The sequence below is a fragment of the Corvus brachyrhynchos genome, unplaced genomic scaffold, assembly GCF_000691975.1.
Source record: "Corvus brachyrhynchos isolate BGI_N302 unplaced genomic scaffold, ASM69197v1 scaffold139, whole genome shotgun sequence".
Taxonomy (NCBI): domain Eukaryota; kingdom Metazoa; phylum Chordata; class Aves; order Passeriformes; family Corvidae; genus Corvus; species Corvus brachyrhynchos.
Genome location: NW_008246062.1, coordinates 1,306,897 through 1,324,921, shown reverse-complemented (window position 1 = coordinate 1,324,921; position 18,025 = coordinate 1,306,897). Strand labels below are relative to the sequence as shown.

The 18,025-nt window shown below is 40.3% G+C and overlaps 1 protein-coding gene across 1 annotated transcript in view; it reads left to right on the top strand.

Moving 5' to 3' along the window:
• Window positions 1–18,025, top strand: part of DNAI1 (dynein axonemal intermediate chain 1) — a 148,426-nt gene that overhangs the window by 22,292 nt on the left and 108,109 nt on the right. Inside the window, exons 3-10 of the mRNA XM_017746567.1 lie at window positions 601–690; window positions 1,601–1,681; window positions 3,477–3,603; window positions 4,989–5,089; window positions 5,857–6,027; window positions 7,751–7,810; window positions 9,887–10,021; window positions 17,258–17,345. Coding sequence (XP_017602056.1) covers window positions 601–690; window positions 1,601–1,681; window positions 3,477–3,603; window positions 4,989–5,089; window positions 5,857–6,027; window positions 7,751–7,810; window positions 9,887–10,021; window positions 17,258–17,345 — 853 coding nt within the window. The remainder of the gene's footprint in view (window positions 1–600; window positions 691–1,600; window positions 1,682–3,476; window positions 3,604–4,988; window positions 5,090–5,856; window positions 6,028–7,750; window positions 7,811–9,886; window positions 10,022–17,257; window positions 17,346–18,025) is intronic.

Sequence of the window (18,025 nt, the reverse complement as noted above, 5' to 3'; positions counted from 1 at the left end):
GATTCATTTTCTTTTTAATGACCTTTAATCATGACATCAACCCAATGCTAGCACAGGGAGAGCAGCAGTCTATTTTTGGGAGAATGGAGACATGCTGGCCTTTGCAAGAAATTGGTTAACATTCCTTCAGGAGCCACGTCCCTGCAGCTTTGTATTTTGAACTAAATTCTAAGAGCAGCTTGTAGAATAACACATCAGGAGTAATTGCAGGTTCTTGGCTTGTGCCCTTGAGCAGTCCTTAAGTCCTATAATACCCTTGGGTATTATGTAGCAAGGGAAACAGAATTGCCAAGTTTTAAACTGAGATTGAAGTGGAATCGCTTGAGTTTTGTTATTGGAGTTAATCCAGTTTTGTGACAGGGCAGAAATTATCTTCAGACTGCAGCTCCTCCAACCCCCTGAGCTCTTGCTGGCAAGTTTAGCCATATGAAAATCTTCAGATTTTGGCCTGCCATTTGTGTTCTTCTGCTCTGCTCAAAGCAAAAATGGGTGGGGGAATGTTGTTTTTATCTCTTTGCTCTGTGCCTCAAAAAGTGCTTTGGCAAGGAGCAAAACAGTCACAGTCTTGTTGTACTGCTGAGCTTGTCATTCCTGTTCTAGGATGAAGATGACTCCCCTGAAATGGGAGACGACTGGTTGACAGCAAGGGCTGGAGTCAGATCCCCAGATCAACTGGAGCTGACTGAAGTTGTGAGTAAAGCAATGCCTGTCTTGTCATGAGATATGTACAAAACTCTATAAGCAGAAGCCTACCCCTTGGTTTTGGGGGAAATTCTGCAAGAGTAAAACTTCAGTACTTGCTGAAGTACAGCATCTGCACTACCAACTGAAATGGCTTCAAAAGGAGAACATGGAGAGTGTGCTTTGAAATCCATTTCTGGTTTTGAAACACTAACTGCCTGGAGGTGATCCAAAAGGGAAAATGCGGCTGGGGCTTCACTCAGTTAAGGAGGACCCAGAGCCAACCCTGAGCTTTACAGGTGCCTGTGTGCGATACACAGGACAGGGAAGTGTCCTACAATTTTATTGCAATTTCTTCCCAGATAGATTCAGTAGCACTGCTGTTGGTCACCCTTCCAACTGCAGTTGTTTCTCTCTGTTCACTGCCTTATAAAACTCTAGCATTGTTCCCTGCCCTTCAACTATCTGTGAAAGGGAAGCTTTATGTACTTCCCCCAACTCAGGGAGTAAAAATAGTTAACAGCAGTACTTCTCTTTGTTCACAGTGGTCAATCCTGAAAGCACTGCTACTGAGCTTATTGTTTCTTTTTGTACAGTGTAAATTTTGAAGACACAAGTTGTCTGTCTCACCCTATAGAATGCAGCTAGCATTTTTCAAGTGCTACCATGTCTTAGATAAGAAATAACATTGAGAAACCCCACTGAAATACTGTGGTAGGAAGCAGGATGACTGTTCTGGATTCCACTATGGGCCAGGTTGGCCCCAAGCACTGTTCTTGTGGTGGCATCAGCTGCACATGAGGTATCTGCAACAAACTGAACATCATAGAACTGAGCATAAACTCTGTGATTTTTGTTGCTGTACATTGTATTAGTAGTGAAGTTTTATTTACAATACTATTTTGTTTCCATTCCAAAGGAATTAAAAAAGGAAATTACACGTACCTTGACAGCTAAAAATCCCCATATTCCCCGGGATATCGTCAGATACAACTTTAAAGTAAGTGTGACATGACCCATAAAACCAGAACTTTTTGCAATTAACTGGTTTTGTGTTTTCCTTTATTTTATAACCAGGTAAATTTTCTTTCAATGTGGCTACATCTTGTTACATATTTACTGCCAATGGTTCTTAAAGGGTTTTTGTAAAGGGTAAAAGTCTAGAAGCATGGATGTATTTATTTAGAAATAGGATATCACAATTACAGAACAAGATCTGTCAGTGAAGGTAATTAATGCAGCTAATCTCAGGTAGTAACTTTTCCCATTCTCTGGTGGTTAAAGCACAAAAGGCAAGGCATTTCTCAGTCAGTAAGAGTTATGCCTCAGTATCCACACATGAAGATTGAATTATAGGAGAGCTCAGAAATGTGTCTTGTGAAATCACTGACCACCTTTATTCATGATGAATAGGAGTGAGCAACAGACAACCACAAAACATTCGAGAGTCACACCTTCAAATTTGTGTGTGCAGGGCACACACTTCATTACCCTGGAGCAGCCTTCTTCCCCTACCATATACAGCCAGCAACACAGGCAGTCACACGGGAAGGGGGGAGTGGTGCCTTTGCCTCCCACTCCTCCCTGGGAAGGATTACACACCCTGAAAGAAAGGGCATGGGGACAGCTCCTCCAACTCTGGCATTGAATTATCCCCAACTTCAGGCAGGTGTCGTGGTTTAATCCCAGCTGGCTACTAAGCCCCACACAGCCACTTACTCACTCTCCCATGGTGGGACAGGGGAGAGAATCAGAGGAGTAGAAGTGAGAAAACTCATGGGTTGAGATGAAGACAGTTAATAGGGAAAACAAAAGCTTTGCAAAGCAAAACAAGGAATTTGTTCCACACTTCCGTGGGCAGGAAGTGTTCGGCAATCCCTAGGAAAGCAGGGCCCCATGTCGCTTAATGTTTACTTGGTAAGATACACCCCATCATTACAAACATCCCCCCCATTCTTCTTCTTCCCCCCAACATTCTTCTTCCCCCAGCTTTATATGCTAAGCATGGCACCATTTGGTATGGGATATCCTTGTGGTTATATGGGTAAGGTAGTGGTGAAGTGGGATGGGGAGCAGAACTCTGTGCAAACGCTGCTCACCAATAACCAAAACATCCCTGTGTTATCAGCACAGTTTTCAGCAAAATCCAAAACACAGCCCCACAGTAGCTACTGTGAAGAAAATGTTCCCTGTCAAAACCAATACCTAAGGGAAGAGAAAACCAGCCAAAATATTCCCAAGTCTGTCTCACCTCTGTTCTACTGTACTTGTTTGACCAACCATTACATGATGCCAGAGAAAGGAAATCAGTTTTGTGGAGTCAAATAAGGTCCTTCTCTTCTACTTGGAGCTGAAGTTTTCCGTATTTATGGTATATAGACAGGTGATCCGTAATCCATATCTTCAAATTCTCCACACTGACTGAAGTGGGCTCAGTGCTATGCTGTGATTGATACAATAAGCAATCATATATTTAAGAAGAAACTACTGAAGCATCTGTGTTCTGTAGTGGCTTCTGATTGCTTTTAGGTGCAGCTCTAAACTAAATTATACAGATTGAGTTGTTCTTTACTGTAAAGATGGTGAGGCACTGGAACAAGTTGATTCCCCAGTCCTGGCAGTGTTCAAAACCAAATTGAATACGGCTTTGAGCAACCTGGTCTAGGAGAAGGTGTCCCTGCCCAGGGCAGGGAGGTTGAAACAAGATGTTCTTTAAGATCCCTTCCAGCCTAAACCATTCCATGATTCTGCAATTCTGTGATTCTGTGATTTTGTTGAGTTTTCCCTTTTTGTAGGAGCGAGCATACAAGATAGTGGACGATGTGGATCAAACAGCCATTCACTTCACTTTGAATGGAAACTTGGTACCCAAAGATTCCGACGAAGGCAGACGCCAGAGTATCAAGTCAAGCTCTGAAGCAGGTAGGTTTATTGTCTGAAATCACAATAATTTTCAGATAGGCGCTGGTTCTGCTTATTCAACATGATGGAATGATCATGCTGCATTACCATGGAATTAAACAGCTCCTACTTTGGCTTGCATCCTTGCTGGCAATCAAAATTAGAAAAAATAATCAGCCAGATGTTTGCTGCAGTCTAGAAAATGGTGTGTGTTTTTTGGGTCATTTGAATGCTAACACTGAAATTTTCAAAGTTATTTAGTGTCTTTTAAACATCTTTCACTACCATTAGTTGGACATACATGTCTGAATATTAGCCTGCTTTGAAAGTTTCAGACGCGGTTTAAAGTATTAAAGCAGAAATGTTTGGAATCTAGGTGATTGTTCGGGACACTATCACATGCTTGACTAGTTCTTAAATTCTGACCAAGACCTCTACTTTCAGACAATGTGAGATACAAAATCCTGAGCTACTTGGACCTTTGATCTGAGTTACTATCACCACTCTTAGTTGTTGAGACAAAAAGATACATTAATGAGAAACTGAAAGCTCTGTTGTTAGCGAAGAGTTCTAGGTTTGAATTTTCAGCAGGGAAGGATGTACTGGCTAGTGATTTTATTGTATTTCTGCTGTTTGTGAAGGGAGAATTTCTGTCACAATGAGTGTTCTTTCAAGGTGGTAACTGCCAGGCACAATGATAACACTAGATAAGCTCCTGAGAATAGTTCTTACTTTCAGCTTCTAAGGGTCAATGTCTCCTTTTTTTTTTACACTTAACAAACTGTGCATGATGATTTGAAGTAGGGAAAAGTGCTTAACAGGATCTTCAATGCCATGAAATCATGGATTTTTGGCAGTGTTTTTCGTACATTCCAAAGCAATTAGTTTCAAGTGGCTCGATGCTATCATGGTTACAGTCAAGGCTGTGATTGGTACGTAGACATCCATCATTCTCTAACAAGACTAGTATATTAATTTTTATCCATATAAACAAGAACAACCATGTTATAACTTCTGTGTGCCTTGAAAACATTCTTAGTAGCTGTACATAACTGCAGACAATTTTGGAGGATAGAAGGGTCTAGAGCTGAAGGGATACCCAGAAACAAAGTCACGCAGATCAGAAATGGGTTACAGAAGTTTGCTCTGAGTCAAAATATTTACTTTTTATTTCAGTTCATCCAGAAATACTGCAGATGCATTCTAGAAATAACATTGTCACCTTTTGTGGCTTTGAGCAAACAATTGTTCTCCAAAGTGGGGATTTGTTACTGTGTTGTCCAATGAGACAGCATTAGGAAAGGGTACATATGTACATCAATGCTCCAGAAGACAGAGGATCTGCAGAATATTGGATAGGATGTCCTGTTATTCCAGACTCATTCCTTTATCCCTTCTGTCATCAGAAAAGACTCCTGTTGAGGAGGAAAATGCTCCTGTGGAGGCTTCTGCTGAGACAACTGAAAAGGCAGAGGTTAAAGATGAAGAACCCACAGGAGATGCTGAGGTAATTCTCTGTCCATTTTATTTTTAGTATTAGCTTTTAAATTGCATTACTATAAAATGGGTTTGCTTCTGTGATTGATTCTTTTGTGTCTGAGATGTCAGTGCTGTAGGTGAGAACCTGCAGGTTCTGCTGGACAGCTGGGGTCCTGCTGCCATTTTTCAGGTGCAGAAGCTGTGTAGAGGGATCATACCAGATCTATCTTTATCCAGATATTCTATCAAAATAGAGTGTAATTTGCTGGATTCTGGAATCTTCCTGAACAGTATGTCCATTGGTGAAAAACAGAATGTGGAGGGGTGAAAGCAGCAAGCATAACTGAATGAAATAAATAGTGGCCCATTTTAAAGGCAGCTGATAGGAAAGGAGTAGCCTGTGAGAAGTTTGTTCTTATCCACACAGTGTCATAACCCACACGGTGTCAGAGTTTCAGGTGAAACTTGTTGTCTGGCAAGGAAATGACATTGCAGGGTAATGGGTCTCTAACAGAGTCTTCTGGTCCCTGAGTCCCTTTTACCAAAGGCAGCTGTGCTGTATTTTCTCTCTCATGTCAGGTTTTGTTTTAAAGCAATTTCAGTTCCTGGGTTTCTATATTCCTGTTTAGATATCATTTCAGAATCTCCTTGATCTGAGTGCTGAAAGTGTCCTAATTTGGATCTTAAGTGTTTGAATTTTCAATTACAGTCTCCTTCACTAGGCAGCAGTCTGAGAAGAAAAGAAAGGGACAACTGGTTCTCTCAGGGTGGAGTCACTGCTGTATTTTCTTGCAGGCTGCAGAAGAGGGAGAAGGAGAGGCAGAGGCAAAGGGGGCAGAAACAGCTGAAGAAGCTGAGGCAGCAGAGGCAGAAGAGCCTCCTCCCTCAAAAGCGCCAGAGAAGAAGCTTGCAAACCAGTTCAACTTCATTGAGAGAGGTACAACTACGTACCACAATCCTCTGCGGGTATGTTGCTGTTTGCTTCAGTGACTTGGAGGATCTTTCCTTTGGGAGGGCATGTAGATCATCTGTGTTTGTGTCATATCCTGTGATCTGTCCATACTATTAGGAAAAAAAGTATAGTGGTTGTACTATGGTAAAACATTTGGTGTGGTGAAAATGGTGATAGAAAATTTCATGTCTCATGAACTCTTGGACAGCCTACAAAAAGTTTTGATCCTTCTGTAAGTCCTTAAGCCTCTACTTGGATATAATATTTTTTCATGTCTATTTTGTCATCTGAAAAAGTACAGAGCAATGATTAGGGTAGTAGCTGAGGACTTGGAATGTGTGAAAGCAATTTCTGTTTGTCACTGGGTACTTTTATGGTCTTGTACTTCAATTCTTATTAATGGATCAGAGATATACATGCCCATATATTAAAAGGACAAGTGTGTTTGGGCTTTTATTGAGCATGGGTACTAGAGTAACAAACGTATGTAAGTGTGACAAATCTGTACTTCTTGTACACGGTACATCTCCCTCCCCACTCTGTGTGCACTTTCCAATCAGTACAGACCTAAAACCTTTTGTTCCTTCCCTAATTTTTTTGCTGAACCTACAGCCATTCCCTGTGAGCATGTTTTCATGGGGCCTTCTGACTGAGCAATCCTGGTGATGTTGGCTCCTGACTGACTGCTGAAAAAGGAGTTTTCTACATCAGGGATACAAGTTTCAGAGAGAAAATTCTCTTGTTCTTCTTGCTGCAATCGGCATATAGATATCTTCCCCAAGGAGCCTGTCTGTTTTCTTACAGCCATTACACCTAAAGTTAGATGCCTTTACATATGATGCACTTGGCGAGAGAGATGAGTTACTGTGCTGCTGGAGACAGAAGATCTCAGGAGAGTTTGTCCTGCAGTGGGGTGTTTGCTATGAAGTTTGAGCTAAGATTCTGTATCATTCAAAAATCTGAGTGGAGGCCATGGAATTTCTTATTTCTTTGTTCCCAGATCTGCATAATCTCTTCTTCTCAATGTTTTTATTGGGAGAAGCCTGTGTGTCTCTGTATGATTCTGCCTTTGAAAGTAGAATATAGGCCTTAAATAGCTGCATAGTACTGCTATGTGCTGTACAGGATGTGCAGTTTCCACCTCTGAGATATCTTCGTTTCAGAGGTCAGTGAAATGCTATAGGCAGCTTCTTAAAAATGTTCTGACACAGCAGTTTTTTGAAAAAACATGATGTTCTTTTAAAGGAACGTTTCACATAAATATATTAATATATTCCAGAATGTTGATGTAAGGATGGTAAAAATATTATTTCAGTAGCATCAGATGAATTGTTTATAAGTTTCGTTCTGTTCAACTCTTTTGTTCTGACTATTGTTTCCAACTGGCTTTTTAATATATAGGACAGAACTTTTCAAATTTGGTAGGATGTCATAACTGATACCGTAATTGGTACCAGAACATTTCAAATGGTAGAGGGGAAAAAAAACATTTTAACTTCTTCAAAATTAACTACTGAAGTATTTAAAGTATGTGGGAAAAAATCAGGAGGTCTTGTGAATGTTCTTTTGGTCCACAAAAAAATCTTTCTGTAGTTCCATGATCATCAATAGTGTTGTGCAGTGCTCTAGGAATCTTTTGGATATCAAGTTATTCATTTGTGCAGACTGTTTCCACAACTGGGCTATGTCACTGCAGAGGGCTTCAATGCTGCTTCTTCGTGCTTTTTCTTTTTTCAGGAAAAAGGATATCAAACTGACCCTGCACCTTATGAAACTTTCTCAGCCAATGTTAACCAGGTATATATATATCTCTATATCTATCTCCTTTTTATCTTTAAAGTTGTTTTAGAATATATTTTGGAAATTGAGGTGTGAGAAAGTTAGAACTGGATTATTGTGTTTGCATTCCTTGCAGTGGAATGAACTCCTTTATTGTGGCTTTGATCTCTGTTTTGAATCTGACAACAAACTAGTATGACCCTCTCTTCTGCCTTAATGGGTGAACTTGCTCACGGTTTGTATTTCTAAGGTTCAGTGTCTTGGTTTAGATTCTTTTCACTGGTTTATTTTTTGCCAGCCACCCTGACTTGTCTGCTTTAGAGAGTCTTTCTTAAGTGAATGAAAATGGGGGAAACACAGGGTGAGAATAGTTTTGGATTCAGCAAGAGGTGGGCTGCAACTTGCAGGTACTGGTTCCTCTAGGGACATAGCTCTCTTTTGGAGTATTGTTAAGAATTTGGCATAAGCAGCACCTGGGTTTTTACTTTGTCTAAGTTTAGCTGTATGCAAAAGCAGGTTTCTAAAGCCCAAAGCTGAACCAAATGAGAGCTACAGCATAAGGACCATAGAAGACCTCTTGCAAGAGACTTAGCTCTGTTTTATGTAGTGGAAATGTGCCTATCTGTTCATGATTAAAAACTGTATAGCATTTGCTGCATCTCTTAAAAATGTAAAGAAATTTATTTTGGATGACATTTCACACATGGAATACGTTGTAGCTTTCAGTGGAAAGGGAACCCAGCCAGTTCTGTTGTTTAATTCTCAGATATTTGCAAAAATGTAATTGTGTTTGTCACAGATACAAACATGTTTCAAAGTAGTGTATCGAACTGGTATGGAAACATTGTTTTGTTACCAATGAGCAGACGAACACCCAAGAGACGCTGTAAGGTAAGAGCCGCAACTTAAAAAATGCTGTTGTAGGAAAGTGATAGGAAGGGGAGTGAAGGTATCTCTGTCAGGTTAAAAACTGTAATCCATTCTATTCCTAAACCTGAAATTACAGCGTAATTGGCCTGAGATCTTCCCTCCCTCCAGCTGGAGTTTTCTTCCATTTTTCTTCTGACAGTGAGATGTCCTGAGACTTAGAACAGAGGTCTTTCAGATAATTAGGCTGTGACTCAGATTTTGCATTAATGTTTGAAAGCCAAGAGGAAAAGTTCTCCATTGGTTTCTTTTTATATTGTTGACATTTCGGTGGGTCTAAAATAGTGTTTTTATATAAACTCTTTTTTCCCTCAACTCTTTTTTCCTTCATGTTCTTTCTTATGCTCACAATTTCCTATTTCAAACTTTTCTGTTTTCTTCTCATACTTGTCTCATCTTCTTTGTCCTTTCCCTGATGTTTGGAACACCTTTCCATCTCATTTCTGCCTGCAAATTTACAACACAATACAGTTTTTGTTTTTTTCTAAAGAGTACTGCTACCTTTATTCCGATGTTCTAGTCTATATTCTGTGTTTGAATCGTGCTCCCTATCCTAAGATGATGTGTCAGATTACCTTTTGTTTTGTTCTGAAAGTAATATACCTGCTTCAGATGCAATACTAGGATTTCGATACTTATGAGTAATTCTTAAGAGAAATTACTTTTGGATCTACTCAAGTAAGACGTGTGTGGCATGTGGCGTAGCAGAAGATGTAAAACTGCTCTCAGTTTCCATTTGATCATATGCTGCAGAGTTGGAGTCCAAGTTTAAATCGTGTTAAGCAACTACAATTTAATTTTCCAACACCACATGAGAAATGTCATAAAGCAAATGTTTAATGCATGTTTCCTATTAAACACTGGCAAATGAGACAAACACAAAGTCCTGCAAAAATAAAGGTGGGGAGTCAAAGCAGCAAGTAAAGTGTTGGAGGAAAGAAATCATTAGTAATGCAGTAATTTGTTCTGAAAGTAAGACCTGCTCCATCATGTTTTAAAAATCCTGGACCTGAACTCATCACTTTTTGTGCAAGAAGGCAGATGTTCAGCTAATTCCAGCAGCAGTGGTACTGTTGTGATGACCATCATGTTTTTGTGAGGGTGTAGATGGCTGTTCTAAGGAATATGATCAGGTCCTGATAAATCCTGCCTCTGTCTGTTTCTCAGTGGTATATCTATGATGCCTATATGGAGGAACTTGAGAGAATGGAAAAGGCAAAAGAGAAAGAAAAAGCAAAACCTCAGGTGGTAAAGAAAGAAGATAAGAAAACAGGAAGAAAGTTATCCTATGTGGAGCCACAGGTATGTTTCATAATGCGGGGGAAAAGGCTGTTCAAAGTGGTGGTGGGTGCATCTGTAGGGCAAGTCAGGTGAAAGCAAATCATGCTGGCTGGGTAGCTTGTTGTCTTAGTGGGCAAGTAACAACTTTAGGAAATGCAAAAATTAGTTTTTGCTAGAAATTGTATTTCCAAAACAGGATTTCTGTTGTGCTGTATAAAACAGGATTTTGATTTTGCATAATGTTATTTTCAAACCTGATTTCCAAGTGAGATATATAGCTTTCAGGTTTTGTGCATTGTGTTTGTGTTGCATTTTTGATTATTATGTGAGGGATAAAAGAACTAAATACGTAGAAACACCCTGTGATTTTTCGAAGAATTTTAAGTGATGATGCTTTTACATACAATGTTTCAATCTGAAAGGCAATGAAATTTAGGATTATTTCAAAATATAGCACTGTAGTAAAACACTTTTCACTATTTTTTAATTTTCATTTTTAGTGATTTTATAGAATTATGATTTATACATTTTCTAATTATAGATATGTAAGTGGCATGCTTCTCAGAGTATGAGGTGTCCTAACACCTGCTACGCCTGGAGCTGATGCTGTGACCTTGCTGTGAGGGTGATACTGACTCCCAATTCTCTGTCAGGAATAGCCTAGGAGTGCCTTGTGGGAATTACATGGTTCATTCCACCAAAGGGAAACTATCCCCATCTTAAAAATATCATCCCACTTCAAGCATGGAGTGTACAATATAGAGGATGATATGGCAACCCTGAAAGATTTTGTTCTTGTTCCAAAATATTTTGAATGGGTTCAGGAAGTTTCTATTACGGTTTAAGTGGCTGGTTCTTTCTTCCCCAGTCTAAGGTAAACCATTTGGAAGGCAAACTGAAATAATTTCTGTAACGGCTGGAGCACGATATACTGAGAAATATAATACAGAATCATGGAAATCAGTTCATAATTTGCTCCTAGAATAGGTGTAGACTTATCAACATAAGTAATACATATATATATATATAGAGAGAGAGATATGTATATATGTGTGTGTGTGTAATAAGACTCCTGAAACTGGCTTTAGCTCTTTCATGCCATATGGCCAATACAACAGCAGAGGATTTGGCTGGTTTAGCCATGAAGCAGCACTCTGCCAGTATAAACCTTACAGTATAAACAGACCAGGAACATGTTCTGACAGGCTTCTTCCTGTGAATTGTGCCATGGAAATTCGCAGTCCTTTTGAAAACCAGTAAACCTTTCACCTGAGTATGTTTCAGAGAATTAAGCCTGAAGTCAACATCACAATTATAGGCTTAAAGGGTGGTCTGCTAAAAACTGATAATGGAAACAAAGTAAATATTCTACCAATGAAACCATATTGTAAAACACCTGCTGCCCACTCCACTGACAACAGTGGGAAGTTGAAATCCAGTCACTCATATCTGTCCCTTTGGTGTTTTTCTTTTCACACGTAACACTTTCTAGGGGGCTTGAAGGGAAGCCAAGAAGTCGATGCAGTGGATAAGTGAAAGGAAAAGCTTCTTTATGCAGAGCTAGTGTCCCAAATTGAGGTGCTCTGTGAGGCTGGTCAACCAACCTGAAGTGTATGAAAAACCTGATGAATTCTTCACACATTGACTGGAAAAATGCCACCTGAAGTACTCCAAGGCTCAAATCAGACTTAAAACAGTCATCATGTCTGTTCAGATGTAGGAAATTAAAGGTTGATGGCATCAGAATCTATATTTCTGGCCTCAAGTCAGCAAATGGAGAAGTGCATTTTGTGGGGCTTTTAACTCACAGGTTACATATGTTACACCATGCCAGTTGAAACAGAGCTTTTCCAGCTGAACACTTTTTGAGGACAAACTGTGCTTGGTCATTGCTGAAGAGAACTGTGAACATCAAGCAGGAGACATGGCTGATCTGGATCAAGGTGCAATGTCTAGAAGCCACAATTAATTTCCACCATTGTTCTGGTCAGGCTAGGTATTAGCAAGAAAAACTGTGACAGCTACTAAGCTAGCACCAGATTCAACCCAAAGGAAAGGAGAAAATTGATGGCTACTACCACAAGTGGATCTCTGATGGAATCTGTTGCGATGGTAGGAGGCCATTAAAGAGAAGATCTAAGAACTAGAGGCACAGCTGAAGATGACGGTAGGAGTTAGATGAGGATCTGAAAATGTAATGAATGAAAAGAGAAAAAACAGTGCTGCTACTGAATAAGAAGTCAAAAGAACACATAGCTTGGAGAGAAGGGATGTGATACATGAAAAAAATATGGTCAAAAGCAGAGAAGAAAAGAGAGGAGGAGAGGGGAGGGGAGCCTTGACAGCTAAGCAGAAGCTTCTCACTAGGTGAAAAGAAGTAAAATGAAGCTATGCATTGCACTGAAGAATTTGATGAAGCAAGGAAGATGTGGTTTAGCAAAGCAGAAGATAGAGGCAGCCAACCGGAAAGGAAGGGAGGTAACCAAGGGTTTCAGCAGAAGGAAGGGTGAGAATTTTATAAAGAAGACGCATGACTGAATAAAAGTTGGAATAATAGGAAGTATTTGACTGGATACTGTGATGAGGAACTCTTAGAAATCTCTCCATGTGCCTCTCACTCAAATGGATCTAGAGAGGAAAGGGTGTGCTACATCCAATAGCAGTGATACAATATTTGGAACTTTTCCTCAGTTCTTAGTCAAGGCAGTGTGCAGACCATGGATAACACAGAATACCAAAGTGGAATGATATGATATTTTCTGAGCTGAAAATATCTGGAAGCAGAGATAACTAGGCAGAAATGTTGTATCTGCCTGTCCTGCTCTTTCTGTTCATGTACCATCTGTTTATGGCTCTGATTATAGGGAGGATACTCAATGATCTTAAAGGTCTTTTTCAACTCAAATGACTCTATGATTCCACAGTGCTGACCCAGAGACATGCTTGGTCTGAACTATAACTCTGCTTATGTTTTTGAATGAACTTAGAAATGACAGTATCTGAGGCGGAAGCAAAATGCGAAGAGCTTAATGTATCTGATGCAGGCTTGCTTCTCTCACCCTGAGATGGCAAGGCAGGAAACCACAACACTGACATTAATGATTTTTAATGAATCTATGCAAAGAGGGGTGGAGCAATGTGACTGGACCATAACAAGGACATGTTGTATGCAAGAGAGGTAAAAATGGTACCATTAGTCTGACCTTTAACAGTACATGAGGCAACAGAATTAATATGGAGGAAAAAAATACAGAACAGGGATTAAATATGAAATGGAATAAAATAGCACATATTTACCAAAGGTAGGCCGTGTCCAAATAATCTCATGTCTGTCTTTAATGAAAGGCAAGTCATGTTTTTCTAGGACAAGGAAAGTAGAGGAAGGCAATTTAGCTAGAATTCTGTAAACTATTGCTGTAATGCAATTACTAGATACACCAATACAATTAGGCAATTATTAGATATACAGAAAAGTTGTTGTTATTACAGCCTGGGAGGGACTGGTGGAGTGGAAGACTTCATTTTGGAGTATCAAAACAATCTTTGGTAAGAAGCAGGCTTACAGTCTGTAATGACAGGGAGAAACATGAGCGTATTTCTCTGACTTCGTGTTGGTTGGTTTATTGTGATGTGGTTAATTGTGATGCGGCTATGAGAGACAAGCACATTGCTGGAATATCCCTGTGATGAATAGCAGAGAAGATATTTATGCTGATACCTTTTCAGGACTAGAACAGGGATATGTGATTTTGATCACCACTTTTCAAAGATGATTGGTTGCAAACCTGCGTAGAGATGGAAAATACGGTAAGAAATTGAAAGGTTGAATATACAACACTAGAAAATCTTAGCATGTTTATCTGCTAATGCAAAGGTAGGTAGGGACTCTGAGTTAGACAACAGAGTGAGAGAATTACTAAGGCAGAGGATAGTGTCAACAGAAATACAGATAAATGTCAACCAATTAGGAATAGAAAAATTAAAATATAAATTAAATTAATTAAAAAATGAAATTGAAGTTGGAACTTACTGCAGTGGAACAGTCTCTAATCTCCTCTGAAACACAGGTGGTTGATCATTGTCCTAAGAAGTGCAAACAAAATTTCTACTTAACAGAGAAATGTGCATTCCTGAATCATGTGAGGTCCTATCTTACATGTACCATTACCCCTGTCTGAGATGTGCCTGGTGAGACAATGCACAGGGTCACAAATACCACTTGGAAGCTCTTGGAAGGATACTATTATTTTTTATATAATAAGTGAATTTAGAATGCAATTAACTTTCACATTATTGTTCACTTGTTCCTGGGTCATCCCTAGGAGTGGATCCATCCCAACTCCCCTGTCTTCAATTTTCTGTTTGCAGTCTGTCAGAATTAAAAGCAAGGAGTGAAGAAGAGCAGATGAGTACAGTTATGGAATTTAATAACTGCTTGACATGGTTCAAGCTGGGGGACTTTATTTGGGATTTACAGTTGGTGTTTGCATTCAGGTGTTGGCTGGGCAACAGATGACGACAACCCTGTACTGTGCTTCTTTCTTTGCAAATCAGGGGCTCCTCTAGTCACAGTATATGTATTGCCAGAGGTATGAGCAGTTACTGCCATGATGTTAGGGTGGTATTTGTCTTCTGGATTTGCAGTTACACACCAGTGGAAGCTTTTTGTCATGCTTCAGTTTATGGGAGTTGCACATTGCAACTGGCCACCTGCTGAGAGGCAAGTATGAGACAATTAGTGATAAGGAATTACAGAGCCAGGCCAAGACATTTGTTTTCAAAGTATTAGCCCATTATCCATCTTACATATGATTCGATTAACATTATTGCTGTTCTAAAAATAAATTATGCACAGAAATAAACAAAACAAATGTGTTATCCTATGAGCTCTCATTGCATTTGGCTAGCTAGCTCAGAATTGGCCTAATGTGGAAAAGTGTGTTTCAAACAGGAATTGTTTTTAAAAAAAAAAGAAAAATTAGGCTTAGAACTTCCTCTGAAGATTTATTTCAGTAGCATACAGAATAAATAAAATCTGAAACAGGACAGGATACGCAGGGAAAATAACTTACTCTCATCCACTTATAATGTCAAAAATGTAGTTAGTCATGGATGTGTTGTTAACAGCATAGCTACCTGACAGAAAAGCTGACTTAAAGCTTTTTTGATTCATCTGGAGAGTTTCCTGCATTGCAGAAAAAAATCAATTGAATAATATATTGTTTCTGCATTTACAAGGTTGTTTTGGTTTTTTGTTTTGTTTCTTTTTTATTTATAGCCTCTTTTCCACTGAATCCCCCAAAATTAAAATTTATGGAATCATAGTATCATAAATTCATAAAATGGTTGGGTTGGAAGGGACCTTGAAGATGATCTAGTTCCAACCCCCCTGACATGGGCAGGGATGCCTTCCACTGGACCAGGTTGCTCAAAGCCCCATCCAGCCTGGCCTTGAACACTTCCAGGGATGGGGTGTCCACAGCTTCTCTGGGCAACCTGTGCCAGTGCCTCACCACCCTCACAGTAAAGAATTTCTTCCTAATATTTAATCTAAATCTACCCTCTTTTATTTTAAAACAGGTGCTCCTCATCCTATCGCTAAACTTCCTGATAAATAGTATTCCTGTATTTCCTGTAGGTTCTCTTTAGGCACTTTAAGGTTCTTTAAGGTCTCTCCAGAGCCTTCTCTTCTCCAGGCTGAACAACCCCAATTCTCTCAACCTGTCTCCATAGGAGAGGGGCTCCAGCTTTTGATCATATTCATGACCTACTCTGGGCTCACTGCAACAGGTCCCTGTCCTTCCTGTGCTGGGACCCCAGAGCTGGATGCAGGGCTCCAGGTGGGTCTGAACAGAGCAGAGGGGCAGAATCCCTTCGCTTCTTCTGCTCCCTTTCTCTGAACTTGGTTTCAAATTCTACTTAATATTTTCTAGGATGGGAAAAGAAGACTGCACACATTACTGGAGGTGTAAGCAAACTATGGATTTATAAAAAATGTAACAGTTTATAGAATTCTTTTTCTCTTTTGTCCTCTCATCTCTGTGTAGCCCTATTAGTTTCATGCTCTTTGAAGTGAGACTCAATCTCCCTTGAGTGTCTGCAGAGCTCAGGAAAGAAGCAGAGGGCTGGACACACATAATCTGAAGTCATGTTCCTAGTTCTGACTGTGACTGTGTGGTATAGTTTGGTCAGCTGATTTCACTTTTTCTTTTCATGTTCAGGGCACCCTCAGAGCTGTGTCAAGGATGACATGTTTCTTTTCAGTGTTGTCACTGTAAAGGAAATCTTACTGTGCTGGCAGCCATCAGTCCCTAGCAGGGGTTTGAAGATGAAAGGCTTTGAAACACTGGTGGGGCTTTGGGACACCAGTAGTGGATGGGGATTCAGGTACTTGAAGCAGCAAGCTCTCAGAGCACCTTATACATGCCTTGGCATTCTCACATCAGTGCACAGAGCTGTGATGACATCATCCTTATATGGTCCAGCACAGTCTGTGGACTTTCAAGCTTTGTCCTTCCCACTACTGGCATGCAGGCTTCTTGTTGTTCTTTCTAATTAATCCAGTTCAGATTTCACTAGTGGTCGCACATACACACACAGAGTATAGAGAGCACACTCACACAAAAATAGTTGAGAATGGAGTTTAGTAAGATGAGGTGATCAGCCAGAGAGCTCTGTCAGATAAGCATACCAACCAGCCACCTGATGACAAATAGCCCCTGCTAGACTCTTTTCTCCACTTGTCCATGGACTTGTGAATGCATCAAGTTGTAATTAACCACTGAAGGACTCCTAAATCCTGTGATGTTTACTTAATGCCTGAGACAATAAACCTCTCCAGGTAGAGATGAGGGAGTGCTCATGCATGATCAGACCTCTCTGATTTCATCACCGAATCTGCTGAACTGTTATTCAGCAAGATGGGGTAGGAGTAATTTGTGTCTTTTTAGCTCATCCTGTCAGGAGTTAGCTTGAAAGACAAGACTCTTATATACCTTTATAGGTAAGTACCTGTATTGAGTTAAATCAGGAACAAACACTGAAGTTACTGGAGCTCAGCTGTGGATGGCATCTTGCTAAATTTATAATAAAGCAGTTACGTTTTTTCAAGTGCCCATATCATTAGGTGCTGGTGCGACACATTTCAAATTAATCTGTATTCAAGATCAAAGGACTCAAGTTTTTCAGTCACGTGAGATCTGAGGCACCTGTAAACAGACAGGAAGTACATTTTCTCTTCCTTTCTTTTCTCTTCAGCACGGTGATTCTCTAAGCAAGGTTGCAAAGGCTGCTAAAATAACGGAACGGATGGTGAACCTGAACACATTTGATGACATTGCACAAGGTATGGCCCACTGAGAGGTGCTTCTAACTCAAGTCTGAAGTCCTGCAGATAAGTACCTACACCCACAGCAAGGACAGGACAGAACAGAAGAGAATAGAGAAACACAAGTAAAATGAGCAGCTCTGGGAACCTGCTGACTCACACAAGGCAAATACTACATCAGACCATGGGCATGCAAAGAGCGTGCCACATTAGCCCTGCTCTGAGCTGGCTGGAGACAGCAGGTCTGGTGAGCACTGCCCTCCCTGCAGCACTTCCTTCCCTCAGCAGGTACTTCACTCCTCGATGCAGGTGCTGGTGACAGCAGCCAGAGCTGAGCAGCTCCCTGCGCACATACAGATCCCAGCCACAGCAACGTACTCAGTCTTGATGTCCTTTTGCAAGACTCGTTTTACTGTCTCTACTCAGCTTCCTCCTGAAGGGCCATGTCTAGCTCTGGGAATGGCCTGAGGTCACACCTTGCTCTGGGCTTCTATTTTCCTGTTAATCCTTGTCTGCTGATCATCAGTTTGATTTTTATTTTCCTGTGTGTGTGAAGAGTTGGTGCTTGATAAAATGCAGGGCTGAGGTGCTGAGGCTTGGAGTTAGGAGTTAAGAGCTGAGATGCATTTTACACTAACAGTTGGGTTGTGCAGAGGCTGTGAGGATAACAGGTTGTCTTTTAAAGCTTCCCTGACACT